The 15,020-nt window shown below is 39.8% G+C and overlaps 1 protein-coding gene and 1 long non-coding RNA gene across 3 annotated transcripts in view; one reads left to right on the forward strand and one right to left on the reverse strand.

Annotated features, from left to right (window-relative positions):
• C4H19orf81 (chromosome 4 C19orf81 homolog) overlaps positions 1-15,020 on the reverse strand; it is a 30,099-nt gene that overhangs the window by 11,420 nt on the left and 3,659 nt on the right. The window contains exon 1 of one of the 2 annotated variants that reach the window (XM_034423177.3): positions 104-973. The exons of the other annotated variant lie outside the window; for it this stretch is intronic. Within the exon in view, the coding sequence (XP_034279068.1) occupies positions 104-231 (128 nt within the window). The 5' untranslated portion in view covers positions 232-973. Of the gene's footprint in view, positions 1-103; positions 974-15,020 lie in introns of those variants that run through there. 2 annotated transcript variants of the gene reach the window in all.
• LOC117669056 (uncharacterized) lies at positions 561-13,506 on the forward strand. The gene is made up of 4 exons (XR_004592359.2): positions 561-648; positions 7,695-7,733; positions 10,952-11,264; positions 13,297-13,506. It is a non-coding gene; the product is annotated as an uncharacterized LOC117669056 (long non-coding RNA).

Raw genomic sequence — 15,020 nt, forward strand, 5'->3', positions numbered from 1 at the left:
TTCAGTACATACTATAAATACTGATCTCTGTTCCTGATCTCTTTCCTCTGATTCCAATCCAAAGTTTACCCAAAACTAATGCTGTTTTGCCAGCTGATCTTACCTCATGCCAGTTTCAAGAGATTCAACTTCCCAGGAAGGCAACTGCGGACATTCAAATCCCAGGATTCCAGAATTTTGAACCCCCTTCTTGGGAGGGGAAGTTTCATTTTGCTGGACCTTGGTGGCCATAACTCCTATTTTATAAATGATAGTCCTCCAGGGTGTAAGTTACAATGGGATCACACATGCCATGCTGTCAAGTACCAATGACACACATTATATAATTTACATCATTTACATAATGATGTCATGATACCTGTGACATTTGTTGTGCACACTTGACAAATGGGAAGGAAGAGTGCCCCAACACATGGCACCACATAGCCTGTCTTGAAAACAAGGTCAAAGTTGGTTAGTATTTGAATGAGAGATCTTCAAGAAATCCTACAGTTCTAGGAAAGTTGAAAATGCATTCTACAAAAAGAGTGGTCAAGCACATCTGTCTGACCATCAAGAAAATTACATATAAGTATCTATGAATTCAGAAAGAACTGATTGGAAAAAGACCTTTTAAGGAGGAAGATAACCCTTGTGATCTACCAATAGGTAAGCACAAATCAACAGACTGAATAGACCACAGACTGTCTTCCCATAATTTTTAACATGAGAGTAAGTCATCTTATCAGAGGTGGGTTGCAGCAGGTTCTGACCAGTTCTGGAGAACTGGTAGCGGAAATTTTGAGTAGTGCAGAGAACCGGTAGTAAAAATTCTAACTGGCCCTGCCCCCATCTATTCTCTGCCTCCCAAATCCCAGATGATCGGGAGGAAATGGGGGTTTTGTAATAACCTTCCCCTGGAGTGGGGTGGGAATGGAGATTTTACAGTATCCTTCCCCTGCCACGCCCACAAAGCCACACCCACAAATCCATACCACGCCCACAAAGCCACACCCACAGAACTGGTAGTAAAAAATTTTGAAACCCACCACTGCATTTTATGTGCCCTGATTAGGGTGAAAACACTGCTACACAATAAAGTGTGTTGTCTAAGAGTATCTTAACATAGTTTATAAATAATTTGCATATGTGTGAACATAGCTTAATAATTTTCAAATTACTTGCTATAGATTTTAAATCAACTAGAGTAGAGATTAAGATTTTGTTCAGAATTGGACAGCCAAATTCAAGTTCATTTTCTTCCAAAAGTAATTTGGAAGAAATAAAAGCTATAGGGACATTTTGAGCTTCTGGAGGAAAGAAAGGATAGAAAGGTAGCACATAAAAATATTACTTGATTTGCTGTCACTGTTTATGGTTGCATAAATCACCATCCCATTCATTCTGAAAACATTCATGAAGATCAAATAAATTGCAGGCAGCACCACAGCCAAGACAATAACTGCTCCCCTACCCCACTATGAACTAAGACTGCAGATATTTTAATTAAGTTGGCTTTTTTTAAAAAAGCTCTGGCTTAGCAACACATTTTCATTGCTGAGTTATTAAATAGATAGAGATTCATCTGGAGATTCCTGTAACATTTGTGACTGGGTTTGCCAGTCATTCTCACTTATCTGGGCCCAAAAAATTAGACGTGCCAAGACCTGCTAAAAATGACCACATCAAAAAGGCATTAAAACATTACAGATTTCAAAATGGCACTTGGAAAAACTCATTAATTAAACTGAGATGAAAAACTTTATGGTAGTTGGAAATGACAATTCCCTGTTGTTACTGCTGTGAAAGTTGCTGAGGACCACAGTATGAAGATATTATAAGGAAATATTTTCTCTGTTCTTCCTGCAACTAGTGATAAATGCATAAACTATTTGAGTTGAATGGAGATATCTATTCAGGCCTAACAGACTGGTTTTCTTTAAATGCTTACTAAAACCTGCCAGTTTGCATCTGAAAATCAAGTTACAGTACAGGCTTGAATTAAGAATAACAGCCTTTGAAGCCTACAGAACTGGAGGAAGCCTATACAGTGCAGACTGGCTATCCCTGATTTAAAATAAAAGTGATTGATAATTTATACCAGGGGTGAAATTCAGCAGGTTCTGACAGGTTCTGGAGAATCAGTAGCAGAAATTTTGAGTAGTTCGGAGAATTGGCAAATATCACCTCTGGCTGGCCCCAGAGTGGGGTGGGAATGGAGATTTTGCTGTATCCTTCCCCTGCCATGCCCACCAAGCCATGCCCACCAAGCCACACCGTGCCCACCAAGCCATGCCCACGGCACCAGTAGTAAAAAAATTTGAATTCCACCACTGATTTATACCACACCAAAATATAGGGATCAAAATGCCAATCAACCAATGAAAATGAGTCCTTCAAATGGCTTCTGAATTGCACTGAGGTGGCTGGGAAACAGAATGATTACCTGGATGAAACACCAGTAGTCTATCAATCAAACCCAGGCAGCCATAAGTAGAGAGCCCATCCTAAATATATTTGCTCTGACATAAACTCTATTGATCTTGGAATAAACTTTCAGTCAAGGATATCTCAGACTGCAGGCTCATTTTCATTTCCTGTCTGTGATTCAGTTACTAGATCTTCAAGGAAACAGAACAGGCTCTTGTCTAGCCTCACTTCTGGTTTCACCTTTAACTAAGCAAGCATTTTGTTTTGAACTACACTGCTCAAAAAAATAAAGGGAACACAAAAATAAGACATCCTAGATCTGAATGAATGAAATATTCTTAGTAAATACTTTGTTCATTACATAGTTGAATGTGCTGACAACAAAATCACACAAAAATTATCAATGGAAATCAAATTTATCAACCCATGGAGGTCTGGATGTGGAGTTACACTCAAAATTAAAGTGGAAAAAAACACTACAGGCTGACAGCACCACCAGCATTCAAAAGTGACCAAACCATCAGCCAGAAAGCATAGGAACTGAGAAATGGTCTGTGGTCACCACCTGCAGAACCACTCCGTTATTGGGGATGTCTTGCTAACTGCCTATGCTTTCCACCTGTTTCTATTCCATTTGTACAACAGCATGTGAAATTGATTGTCAATCAGTGTTGCTACCTAAGTGGACAGTTTGATTTCACAGAAGTGTGACTGACTTGGAGCTACATTGTGTTGTTTAAGTGTTCCCTTTATTTTTTTGAGCAGTGTATAAGAATGGAAATTCAATATAAACTGTCCTCAGCTTAAAACCATTCGTTTGCTAACCATTCAAAGTTACATTGGCACTGAAAAAATGGCATATGACCGGTCTTCACATTTAAGACTGTTGCAAACCTCTTCCTCAAGGCCACATGATCGAAATTTGGGCACATGACAACCTGCATATATTTACAACAATTGCAGCCTCTCAGGGTCATGTAATTTCCATGTGCAATCTTCCCACTCAATTTTTGACAGACAAAGTCAATGGAATTAACTTAACAACTGTATGGTTCACTTAACAATTGCAATGATTCGCTTAACAACCATAGAAAAAAGTCATTAAATCAAGAACAATTCACTTAATAACTATCTTGTGTAATGGAAATTCTGTTTCCATTTATAGTTGTAAATTGAGGACTACCTAATAATAGATCATATATTTAATCTGAGCAAAAGCTTCTTTTGAACACCTGGCACCAGTAGGGGGCTACCACAGCTTAATGGCAAATGTGTGGGGGCCACTGAGTAGAAACAGAGTGAAAGGATTCCGGATCTATTCAGTACTGGACTTTTATAGTCTAAAGTAGAAGCACTGCTAAAGGTATACCAAACACATGGACTGGAATCAGGCAGGACAGACAGCTCCTGGGCCATAACAGCCTCCACACTTGCTTGCACACCAAAATGGGATGGGATCAACATGCTCAATCCAAGCGTCAAAATGTTTTAAGCTTTGCAGAGCAGATTTCCCGGAATTTTCAAACTTGAAAACTCCAAAGTTGCCCCTAGCAAGAAAAGCCCAATAAATGGGTGAAAAGTTCACCCCTGCCTATTTCAACAATATCATGGCATCAGTAGTCATGACATATGCTGCATATGGAAAAAATTAATTTTAATGATATGGTTGTTAAATTTTTTTAGTTTAATTCAAAAGAGTGCAGCTGCTAGCCAAAAATAGCTTTTTCCTTATGGTATAAAGCAACCAGTTATAGCTCATTAGGTATTTTTATTAATTCATATGTAGGGTTTAAAAATCATGCCTTCTCCCTGTTGTTATTTATCTCTAGCATCTGATATTTGCAAGCGAGTTGCTGCACAGAGCAAGTCTATTCTCTCAGCCAGTGTTGTCTTCTTTTAGGATACCATTCCTTCTCTCAACAACAAACGGCATTTAATAACCACAGAACATACTTATTTCTCTCTGGGCTATTTTCAAGCTTTTCCTACTTGAAGTTCTTCACACACCAGTCTAATATTATTTTTCCTGAAAAATTTAGGATGGGCATTTAATGATTGACACTGGAGAGTTTAGTTTGCTTTCACTATTGCAGAAGTGGAAGGGTCTATTAAGCAAGCTTATCTAATGGACTGATTCCATTCCTCCACAAATCCTTTTGAAAATCCATCAAAGCAAATGACTTCCTTCACATCTCATCCCAGTTTATCCCCTGTGGGAAACATCTAACTAAGTCAGTCTTGGATGTTTATGATAGTTGGCTTTTTTAGCAAGTATTATGAGACAGGAAAATGAGAAGATCTTATCTCTCTGATGTTTGGGTGGGAACTAACTAGAGTTCTTGCTATTTCCTCAAGTTGGGAAAGTATTTAGGAATTCAGCCTTGAGCATATCTAACTATACACTAGAATACAAGAATACTGATAGGGAATGTAGTAGCAAAAAGAGCCGATTTCAGTCAGGGAAGCCTGAGTTGAAAAACTATTTTCCTGGATGGATGAGATATACCACCACCATCCTTCCTTCCATAAAACTGTTTCTTTCATCCTCCAGAAAGCAATATTTTGTCTGCTGGAGAAGCATTATTTCCTGTAAACTGAATGCTTTTCCTGCTGCCAAGTTTTGTCTCTCGCCCCTCTGTTTCTGAGCCAACTCATATATCCAGCCTGAGCTACTGTGGATTTCTAGAGCTATACAGTAGATCACATGAGATTGAAATCAATGGTCTTCTTCTTGTCTGGCTACAGCTCAGCTTGCCTGGTATAATAAGTGGTAGTTTTGCCGCAATGCAAGAGAAACCAGAAGCATTCTCAGAATAACAATGATGTGTGAATAAACCATTATCCTGTTTCTTGCCTTTTATTATCAGGTTAGATCAAAGACCAGCCTTAATAAATAAGCAATTTTAAACTGGTTTTGGGGGACCACATTATAGGGATAGTTGTCTCAATCTTTTGCAGCAAAGACTTCTAAGAGTCTTTCTTAGGACATCTAAGAAAACTAATGGATAAGCTTTGCATTCCATTTCTGAGTACACTAGCTCATGATTACCCAGCTGCAGGGTTTACAGAATATCCTACCCCTGAACAAATAAATCATATTACAGATTAACAAGATGGCCTGGTTCATATCATATGCAAGACAAGGAAGTGGCAATATAACATTTCCTCAACAAAGACCTCCTGATCTAGCTGCTTTGTAGATTGCTTCTGCCTCAATATTCAGTAATCCCAGATTGAGTTAGCGATACAAAACACATATTACTTCTACACCTTGCAACTTTAAAGTATGTGGACTTCAACTCCCAAGATTCCCCAGTTGCATGAGGGAAATAAGCTTGGCAGCTTTAAGATGTATGGGCTTCTGGGAGCTGAAGTTCGCACATCTTTGCTAAATTTGCTAAATTTAGAAACACTGCTCTACAGTCATAATTCATTCCAGCTGTCACTCGGGCAGCTTTTATGGTATAAAAGAATTCTCTAGGCCTAGGACTGGAGCAATTATAAGTTCCATTGCCCTCTTCCCATCTCTCACCTACAGAGAGAGCAAACACTTCTATCTTAGTCATTTCTAGTCCAAAATCATTTACCAAAACCTACTTAGTCATTTCTCTTCCACAACCAATATCTTTGATGCAGTAGATGGAAATCATTGCCAACAGTTAACACGCATGGCATGTTCTCCTTTTTTTCTGAGTTCTACTTCCACATCTAGGAGACAAGATGGTTGCTGCCCAGAGCAATGGGCTCTGTGATAACTGCACAAAAACGGTGTGGAGCTTTGATTGCATTTTTGCAATCACCATCTTGCCTTTTTTTGAAGAATACCCTGTTGGGAAGAAAACTGCTTTATACAATTAAAGCATGCTTTGTTTCTGAAGTCCTGGGGTTTTTTTTACCAATTCAGAAATTATCTAATAGTAAAATCTGCATTCCTAACAATGCTTGGTGGAATAGCATTTGGCAGAGTCTAGTTTTCATCACCTGAGATTTTCTTTAAATGGGATTGAAGAAAAGCTCATTTTCAGAAACCAAGGTTCAATTCAATTCTTGGTTACTTGAGGGAATACCTCAGGCATCTGCAGGGGCTAACACCAGTGGTGGGATTCAACTGGTGTAACAACCGGTTCACTGAGCACACGTTTGGGCGTCAAATACGTGCTCTGCGCGCACAGTGCATTTGAAAACAGCTCTAAAATTTACCCCCTACTGCCCTGGTGAGTGAAACAGCTGAGGCGTGGCAATCCGCTCTGCTGCGCCTATCAGCTGGGCTTCAAACAAAGGAAATATAGGTAGGTATAGCGCAGGGGGGGGCAGGTGGGCAGGTGGGCCCAGCTGATCGTCATAGTTACCGGTTCACCTGAACCAGCCCGAACCAGCTGAATCCCACCCCTGGCTAACACTTTTGTCAAAATATAGATTTAACACTACCATCACTTCCTGCTTCTCATTTGTACAGACAATGTCATCACATGTGGACAAAAGAATAGGAACTAATGTCCCGATATTGCTTCATTCATTGCCTCTAACCTCTCTCCCCATGATGCCCAGTTAAGGATGCCAAAACTAAGGTGTTGTCACACACCCAAACGTGTGGGAAGAAATATCCATCTGGTTTAGTTCCAAGCTGGGAGGAAGACACTGGAAACATGAAGGCTGATTGGAAAGATGGTTTATTGATGAAGCAGAACCACATGGGTTTGTGGTTCTGGGCAGCTGACCAAATGGAGTTGAGAGTGGGTGGTTTTTATACCTTCTTTGGGCTTTGTATCTGAGCTTTCTGTTCCTGTGCAAGAACATATCTTTAATATTCTATTGACTTGTCAGATTCCTATGGGGTCATGTAGGGGTTATGTAAGGGTTATAGCGGGCTCTATAGGCAAAAGAGGAAATGGAAATCCTAGGTGTATGTCTGAGCTAATTTTGTCAACCTTTTATCTGAGTTTCTGTCTTGACCGAAACTTTCTGAATGGATTACCAAATCTGCATTTCTAAAAGCTGCCCTCCTTAGTTTCTCCTTGAGGCAGGGAAACAGGGGTTGGTTTCTTAATAGGCTGGCCCAATCTTTCTTAATGGGCACAAAATATCTGCTGGGGGCCATTAAGAAAGAGTGAGTCTTCTTTCTGCCTTTAGAGAAAAACATTTTTCTCCATTAGGAAAATATAATATTCTGCATTTTTAATATTTCCCAAAATATTTCATTCTTCTGGGGGGTGGGGGGGTGACTTTCTACACATATATGCCTGCATTCACACATGCATCCTTTCATAGTCCTTTTTCTCTACCAGACAGATGAACATGCTTCTGAAACTTCTGAGAAGTATCAGGTAACTATGATGATAGATCACATGATTTCCAGAGACCATAGTATTATAGGATAAGTACTGGCCAAAGATTACCTTACTAACCTTAGCTAGGCCAGGCAACTGCCTCCTTGGTATCAGGTAAGGAAGAATCTATATGTTTCCATGGAAACTAAGTAGACTGGTTGGTTCCTGATAAGAGCCGGCTTTAATGATGGTTTGCAAATCATTATAATAAAAGTCTGAAGTCCAAGTGCTGAATCAGGAAGAACTAGAAACTGGGTCTTTGGATTCTGATGAGCCGATTACATTTTTGGGGTGTTCTCTGTCCCCATGGAAAAGTGGGAACTGGGGGCTTTGATTTATTGTTGAAGCAGTCATATCAAAGCTCCACCCTTCTTAACCTATGTCAGTAACAGAGTTGGAAAGGACCTTGGAGGTAATCTAGTCCAACGCCCTGTTTCCGCAGGAAACCTGTACTAGGAATTTGAACCGCTGAACTGCCAACCTTTTTGATCGGCAAGCTCAGTGTCTTAGCCACTGAGCCACCTAGTCAGGCCACCATTGTTTATAAAATGTATATGTAAACAAAACACATTGTGAAATGCAGGAAGCCTGTTTGCAAGGGAAATCAAACTTATCTAAGTGCTGCAGGGTTGGGATGTTTTCATGCTCAGAGAACTGAGAAAAGGATATGCAGGTGAAACTGCCTTCTAGATAGATAGATAGAATCTAGAATCTTCTACTTCTAATCCACAATCAAAAGGTCAGTTTCTCTCCATAGTCAACTTCGTCAGTACCCAACTTTCTTTGGCTGCAAAGCAAATCCTCTGATTCCAGTTATGCCTTAAGTGTTGTTTACTGTCTGGCCTGACTATCTAAGGAAAAGCTTCCTTCTCCATTGCAAATGGGAGACCTATATATTGATAGCCAGCTTCCCTTCTTTTTTCTGTTTCCATCCAAAGAGCTACCCAAAGTGGAGGGGAAGTGACTGATTGGCTGGCTTGTTGCCATGGTTATGGTTGCTGTGGAAATAAGGGCTGTATTCCTGCCCTTCTGTCTTAATTCTGAATTCTTCCAAGGACTTGGTCTCCCAAGGGTGGGAGAGGGGCAAATGAGAGATTATGTGGGGAGAGAGAGAGAGACAGAGAGAAAGAGACATGGCTGAGAAAGAAAGCACTTCCTGTTCCTAATGGTGCCTTGGGTCATTAGAAGAGTAAAAAGAAAAACACAATTCCTAAGTTTCCTCCTGAGAAAGGCAGGCAAACTTGGGACACAAAACTAGAAAAGTGGATTGGAGGATGGGGGAAGGCAGACAGATGATGAAAATTATAAGAAAGAGAGCCAGTTTGGTCTAGTGGTTAAAGCACTGAGCTAGAAACCAGGAAAGGATGCGTTCTAGTCTGCCTTAGGCATGAAAGCTGACTGGGTGACTTTGGGCCAGTCACTCTCAGTCCAACACATCTCGCAAGATTCTTGTTGTGGGGAAAATAGAAGGAGAAAGAAGTATGTTTGTCATGTTGAATTATTTATAATAATAAATGGGGTATAAATAAATAAATAAATAAATAAATAAATAAATAAATAAATAAATAAATAAATAAATAAATAAATAAAAAAGGTGTCAGAGGTCAGAATTCCTACAGTGGGATGGATAGCTCAGATATGCCCCCCATATTCCATTTATATAGCTCTCAACAGGATTAAAAATTGCCAGCCCTCAACAGCATTACTTCCCACTGAATGGGACGTAAATTTATTTTTCTGCCCAATTCCAACCTTTCCTCAAGAGTTAAAGCAGGGATGGGAAGAACCCTATGCTTCCCTTTCTGAAAACAATCAGTTTGGTTCAACTGTCCTCCTTGTGACTCTCCTGTATTTCTCCTCCATGCCCTGAATAATTGCCCTTTCTGATGGCAGCCTCACCCTTCGGGCCTGACTGTCAATCTGGATTAGCCTATTACATACTGATGCCATGTCAGACAGCAGCATGTCAGCAACAGGAATGACAGAGAAGTGCCTCAAGAAAAAAACCTCTCCTCTTGTGCTTCTATTGAAAAAAGTACAACTAAATATTTGGAAAGAAGCATCCACATGCTCTTTATGGACTGAATCATCTGTACCCAGGTTGCGTATTAAAATGGGTTGTCTTTGCTATGTACCCAGGGAAATGAGCTCCGTGTCCTTCAAAAGTTACAACCCTTAGCATTTGATTGCATTTTGGAAGGCTCAAAGCATTTTACTGAGTTCTGCAGAAATTCTCAAACTTTTCTAATACCATTATCCCCTAAATGATAAGTACATTTGGTGGGCCTCATTCATATATAAAACTAAATAAATAATAGAGTCATAAATAATGGAAAGGCTATGTTTGGCAAATGGTTTTGACAGATAACTATACTCGGGGGCTTAGCCATCTTTCAATACCTGCTGGGGCTCTTTGCCTGATGAAGTTCTCTGAAAGCTTGGCCAGACAAACCTGTGACAAGTTTTAACAATGCTCCTGTTTTGTTGTGCATGTATGTGTGTAAAGCAGAAATATACAATAGTCAAATCTCCTTTGAGGTTTGCTTATCAATTTGCACTATCAAAACTTACTTCACTACTCATTTTATCATGGGTAGGTTTAACCTTCCCTTAATGGGCTTTGCTTACCATTTTGCTTGGGTGAACCAGTTATCAATTGATCCAGGTAAAGCAGGGAGCAAGGTGGCAGTGACTTCTGACAGCTCTTCAGTTTTGTAAAGACAGCTTTGTACCAATTTCTTTAAATCCTTTTTAAACATGACATGTAAGATTAAAGGTGAGTTCATCTTATTTTGCTTAACCAAATTGTAAATAAACAATTTGGCATTGAAATCATTGAGTTTTAACAATAATGCCAAAATCTTTGAGACCCAGGAAAAAGTATCTGACTTCCTTATCTCCTTGGTTGGCCCCATCTCCTCTCTCTCTCTGAGTTTCCTGATGCTATTTGTCGGTAGCAATTACAACATCTGGCCCACACAAGAAATTTGCTGCTCTTTATGCTGTAGAAGGTCCTTTAGATCAGGGTGTACACCAGCATGCTGACTGGGAATTCTGGGTATTAAAGTCCACACATCTTAGAGTGGCCAAGGTTGAGAAAAGCTTGAGAACCAGAGATCTTGACTTGTAGCTACACAGAGGGGTTCCCAACAGACTGATGGGGCATAAATGGAAAAAAAAAAGTTGCCTGATCTTACAATTGTCTGTTCCAATAGGCAAAGATGCATTACCAGGAAGAAAAAAAAACAGATACTGGCCTATCAGCTCTCTTCACCAGTGGCTCTCCTGACAGGTTGGGGCAATTCATCTTCCCTAATAAAAGCCTGCCTTAAGAAGTGAGGTGATGTCGTTGAGCCAGAGGGTGACAGGAGCACAGTGGCTGCTGCAAAGGGAAGCTGGAGGTCCCTCAGCAACAGTTTGACCCCTGGATAATATTCCTCTGACATTAGCAGCATCTCCACGGCTGCTTCTGGTCAAATAAAAGACCAGGCTGTGCGCGTTTTTACTATATCTGCCAAGGGCTCACAGGTAAGACATAGTGTTCATCCTGTCCTGGGCTCTGGAAGAAATGGCACTGACAGAATTTATTTTGGGCATTATTTCCCATTTTGTCTGGACATGCTGAATTTCCCAGGCAAAGCTGGAATAAGTTTTGCCAATGTTCCAGCTCTGAATGCACAAGCTCCAAAACACACAAAGATGTTTACAACTCCCCAGGGGCATGACCCAGTTTGAGAGCCTTTGCTATAAAGTAGCTCAGACCATTATCAGTTCTTCCATACTACAGATGGTATAATGAGGCCAAAAGAGAATGGCTTGTTTATCATTGGCCAGAGAAAGCCTAGCAGGAGTTAAGGAATTATTGGTTGTAGCCTACGTAGGCTCTTTGTTACTATTTTGTAATTGGTTAGGAGTATAAATATTTTCATGCATTCCTATAAGCCAACAGTTTCCAAATTTGTGTCCTTGTTAGTATTATGATTGTGCAAGTTAGAAGTTTTGCGAGTTGTAGTTTAGCAGAATCCCACCCCCAATATGAGAAGTTCATCTAGGCCAGGGCTGTTAAACTCCTGGCCCATGTACCGGATGCGTCACACCTAGCCAAGTCCATGTCCGGTTTAGCAAAGGGGGGGAAAGTCCTGATATGTCATGTGATGACGACATGATGACATGAGTTTGACACCCCAGATCTAGGCAATGAACTTCAATATATTGTTGAAGTCACATCTTTACTCAGCTAAGAAACGTACAAGGGCCGTTCAAGCAGTGACTTACTGAGTTTGTCCAACATATTTAACCATGTTTTGCTTTAACCAGGTTTATTGAATACTGCAAATTTACTAAGTTTATTAAATTTACACATTATGTTCAACCAGACATCATGCTTTACAAATCATGATAGCTGATTATATTGGATAAATGTAAGATAAAAGGTATCAAGCCATGCTTAATATCGGTAATAATACATTATAAAGCCATTTTGCACATTGCATAATGCAATGTGCAAAATCAGCCAATAGGTGTTTTCATTAACCAGTGCTTTGATAAAATAGCTATAACAAGCCTCTTGAGGTGTGTGATATTTTAGATTAAAAATGATGGCTTATGCTAAGCAGGCATATGCTATTGTCTCACACACACACACACACACACACATACACACACACACACACACACATATACAAAGTGGTTGGCCTATGGGAATGTAACTGATCACAGTGCCGCCTTTCCCAGTCACCCTGCTTTCTATTAATTGCTGTCCTCTGGGTGTCATAAAGCACAGGGCTTTGGGAAATGGTGAAATAAAAGTAAGACCTTATGCTGTAAATCAGCAGAAAGCTCAAGGGCAGTTGCTGTACTCAGCAAATCACACAAAAAGGGACAGCAAAATGGGCATCAGGAGAAATATTTCTGATGAGGCCCAGCATGCTGACAAATGATGGAATGCATGCCTACGTCTTTAAAGTTGGATTCTCCCCCAAAATATGTGTTTTGTATACTGAAAAGACCCCAAAACCCATTCGGGTCAGGCAGGATAGGATTGCTGTAGGTTCTATCAGCCAAGGAACATTAGTTGGCGGAAGCAGAAGACATGCCTTCTCTGTCATAGCCCCTGCCCTCTGGAATATTCTCCCTTCAGATATTTAATTTAATTAATTCAATTTATATGCCGCCCCTCTCCGATGACCCCAAGCCTGTCGGCCATTAGTAAGGCTGTGAAGACTTGGTTGTGTGCCTGGGCCTGAGGCGCTGTGTGTGTTAAGTGCCCCTTTTCCTGGCTTTATGAACACCCACAGTAACAGCTTTACTTGGTGCCATATATATTTATTTTTTACTCTTTGAATTGTTTCAATAATTTCAATTGTTTTTATTAATTGGTCTTGTTCAAGAGACCGACCGACAACTAAAATCATTTTTTTTTCTAAAACACCATCAACCCATGTGGGATTCTACAAAAGGACCCCACCCCCAAAGTGTGGTGGTGGTGGTGGGATAAGGGACAGGATTTCTTTTTTTGATGATTTCTTTAAAAGGCTAATTTTCACCCCAATGAACACAGGGCATAGATCAGATGTTACTGGGACAAGTAAGGACAAGAGAGGCTGGAGCTGCAGTTCAATAGACCGAATGCCTGTCTATTCTCAGTTTTATGGAATAAGAAAGCAGGGAAGAAGAAAGAATTAAAGAGGGCAACAAGGTATGATGCCAATGAGTGCAAAGTAAGAAATGTGTAAAACAAGCACAGGCCCTGGCTTCTGGAGTTCATAAAAATAAAAGATGCTTTATTCAAAAGTGGCTTTGGGTGTCTTCAAGTATATATTTAATATTCATTTTCTCTGTGACAACTGCATGCCTGAAAACTATAAAGAAGGCTGATTACAATCTGGTTGCAAAGATTGGGTGCAAAGCCATAAAGGGATTTGCCTGGTTTTTAACCTATTGTGCGATTCCATCCACTAGTAATCCAAGGTTTTATATAGCTTATTATGATGTGTGAGCTTATCCTTTGTTGTGGATAGATACGATAGATAGATAGATAGATAGATAGATAGATAGATAGATAGATAGATAGATAGGCAGGCACGCAGGCAGGCAGGCAGGCAGGCAGGCAGGCAGGCAGACCAACCGATGGGGTGGTGGTGGTAGATAGATTGAATATAGATATATGAACATTCACATGACTTGTGTATGCACTTATGTATTATTGTGAGGCATTCTGCACCAGGTTCAGGCATGTGAATTAATAACATGCTCTTCTGAATTGGGATTTTTTTAGCACATGATTTTTTTTGGGTGGGGGGTGGGGGGCTTAACATTATGAATATTAAAGAAGTATATATTTTCTGGAAGTTTGGAAATAATACAATTTATTAAACAACATTGTAGTCCAATGGTATATAGGATAATCAAATAATAAACAGTTAAAATGTTTAGGATTGCAGCATAAAGAAAAATTGAGATTAGCTGCAAGGCAATCAAATAAGCAGCATTTAATCAATAGTGAATTTAATTATCTAATTCAAGGAGAAAAAGTCAAGGAGTATAGAGAATAATGCATTCAGCTCAATAAGATAAAGATGAAGCAAGACTTTTCCAAAAGTCTTCCATTTTACACAGGGTTCAGCTACAGAAGATAAAAGTAATATAGAGACTCTTACCAAAAGACAGAAAGTTACGATTTTGCCTGCCATAGCAAAGAGGCAGAGAAATGAGGTAGCATTCACACAGACTCATACATGTACAAAAGGATAACACATGGCATAGACACTACTCTACTTGGAAATGGTGATTAAAATAGAGAAAATAAGGGATCCCTATCGATCATTGCTTTTCTGGTACAGGTAGTCCTCAATTTATGACCACAATTGGAACTGAAACTTCCATCACTAAACGTTGCAGACATTAAGTGAGTAGACCCTGATTTTATGATGTTTTTGGCTGGGTCTGTCCATCATAGTTCTCCTAGACTGGCAAGTCAGATAATTTAGATTCTAGAAGATTAGTATTGGTAAGTATATTGTTATTTTGTGTGATTCTGAATCCAACTGGTCAGATCAAGCTGGCTGGTCCCTCCAGTTTGTGATACTCCTACTTAGCAGGATTGAGCTGGGGACCCAGAAATATTGTTTTTAAAGTCTAACTAGCCAACTGGAACCCATATTGAAAGGTTTAAGTTAAACTCCTGTAAGCACTCAAACTTTAATTCCATGCCTATCACTTATTAATCTAGTTTGTGTCCAAGGCATGTCAATCACCTCTATAGGTTTTGGTTCCTTGGCCCTG

Source organism: Pantherophis guttatus, chromosome 4 (assembly GCF_059756535.1).
Source record: "Pantherophis guttatus breed Tessera chromosome 4, ASM5975653v1, whole genome shotgun sequence".
Taxonomy (NCBI): Eukaryota; Metazoa; Chordata; class Lepidosauria; order Squamata; family Colubridae; genus Pantherophis; species Pantherophis guttatus.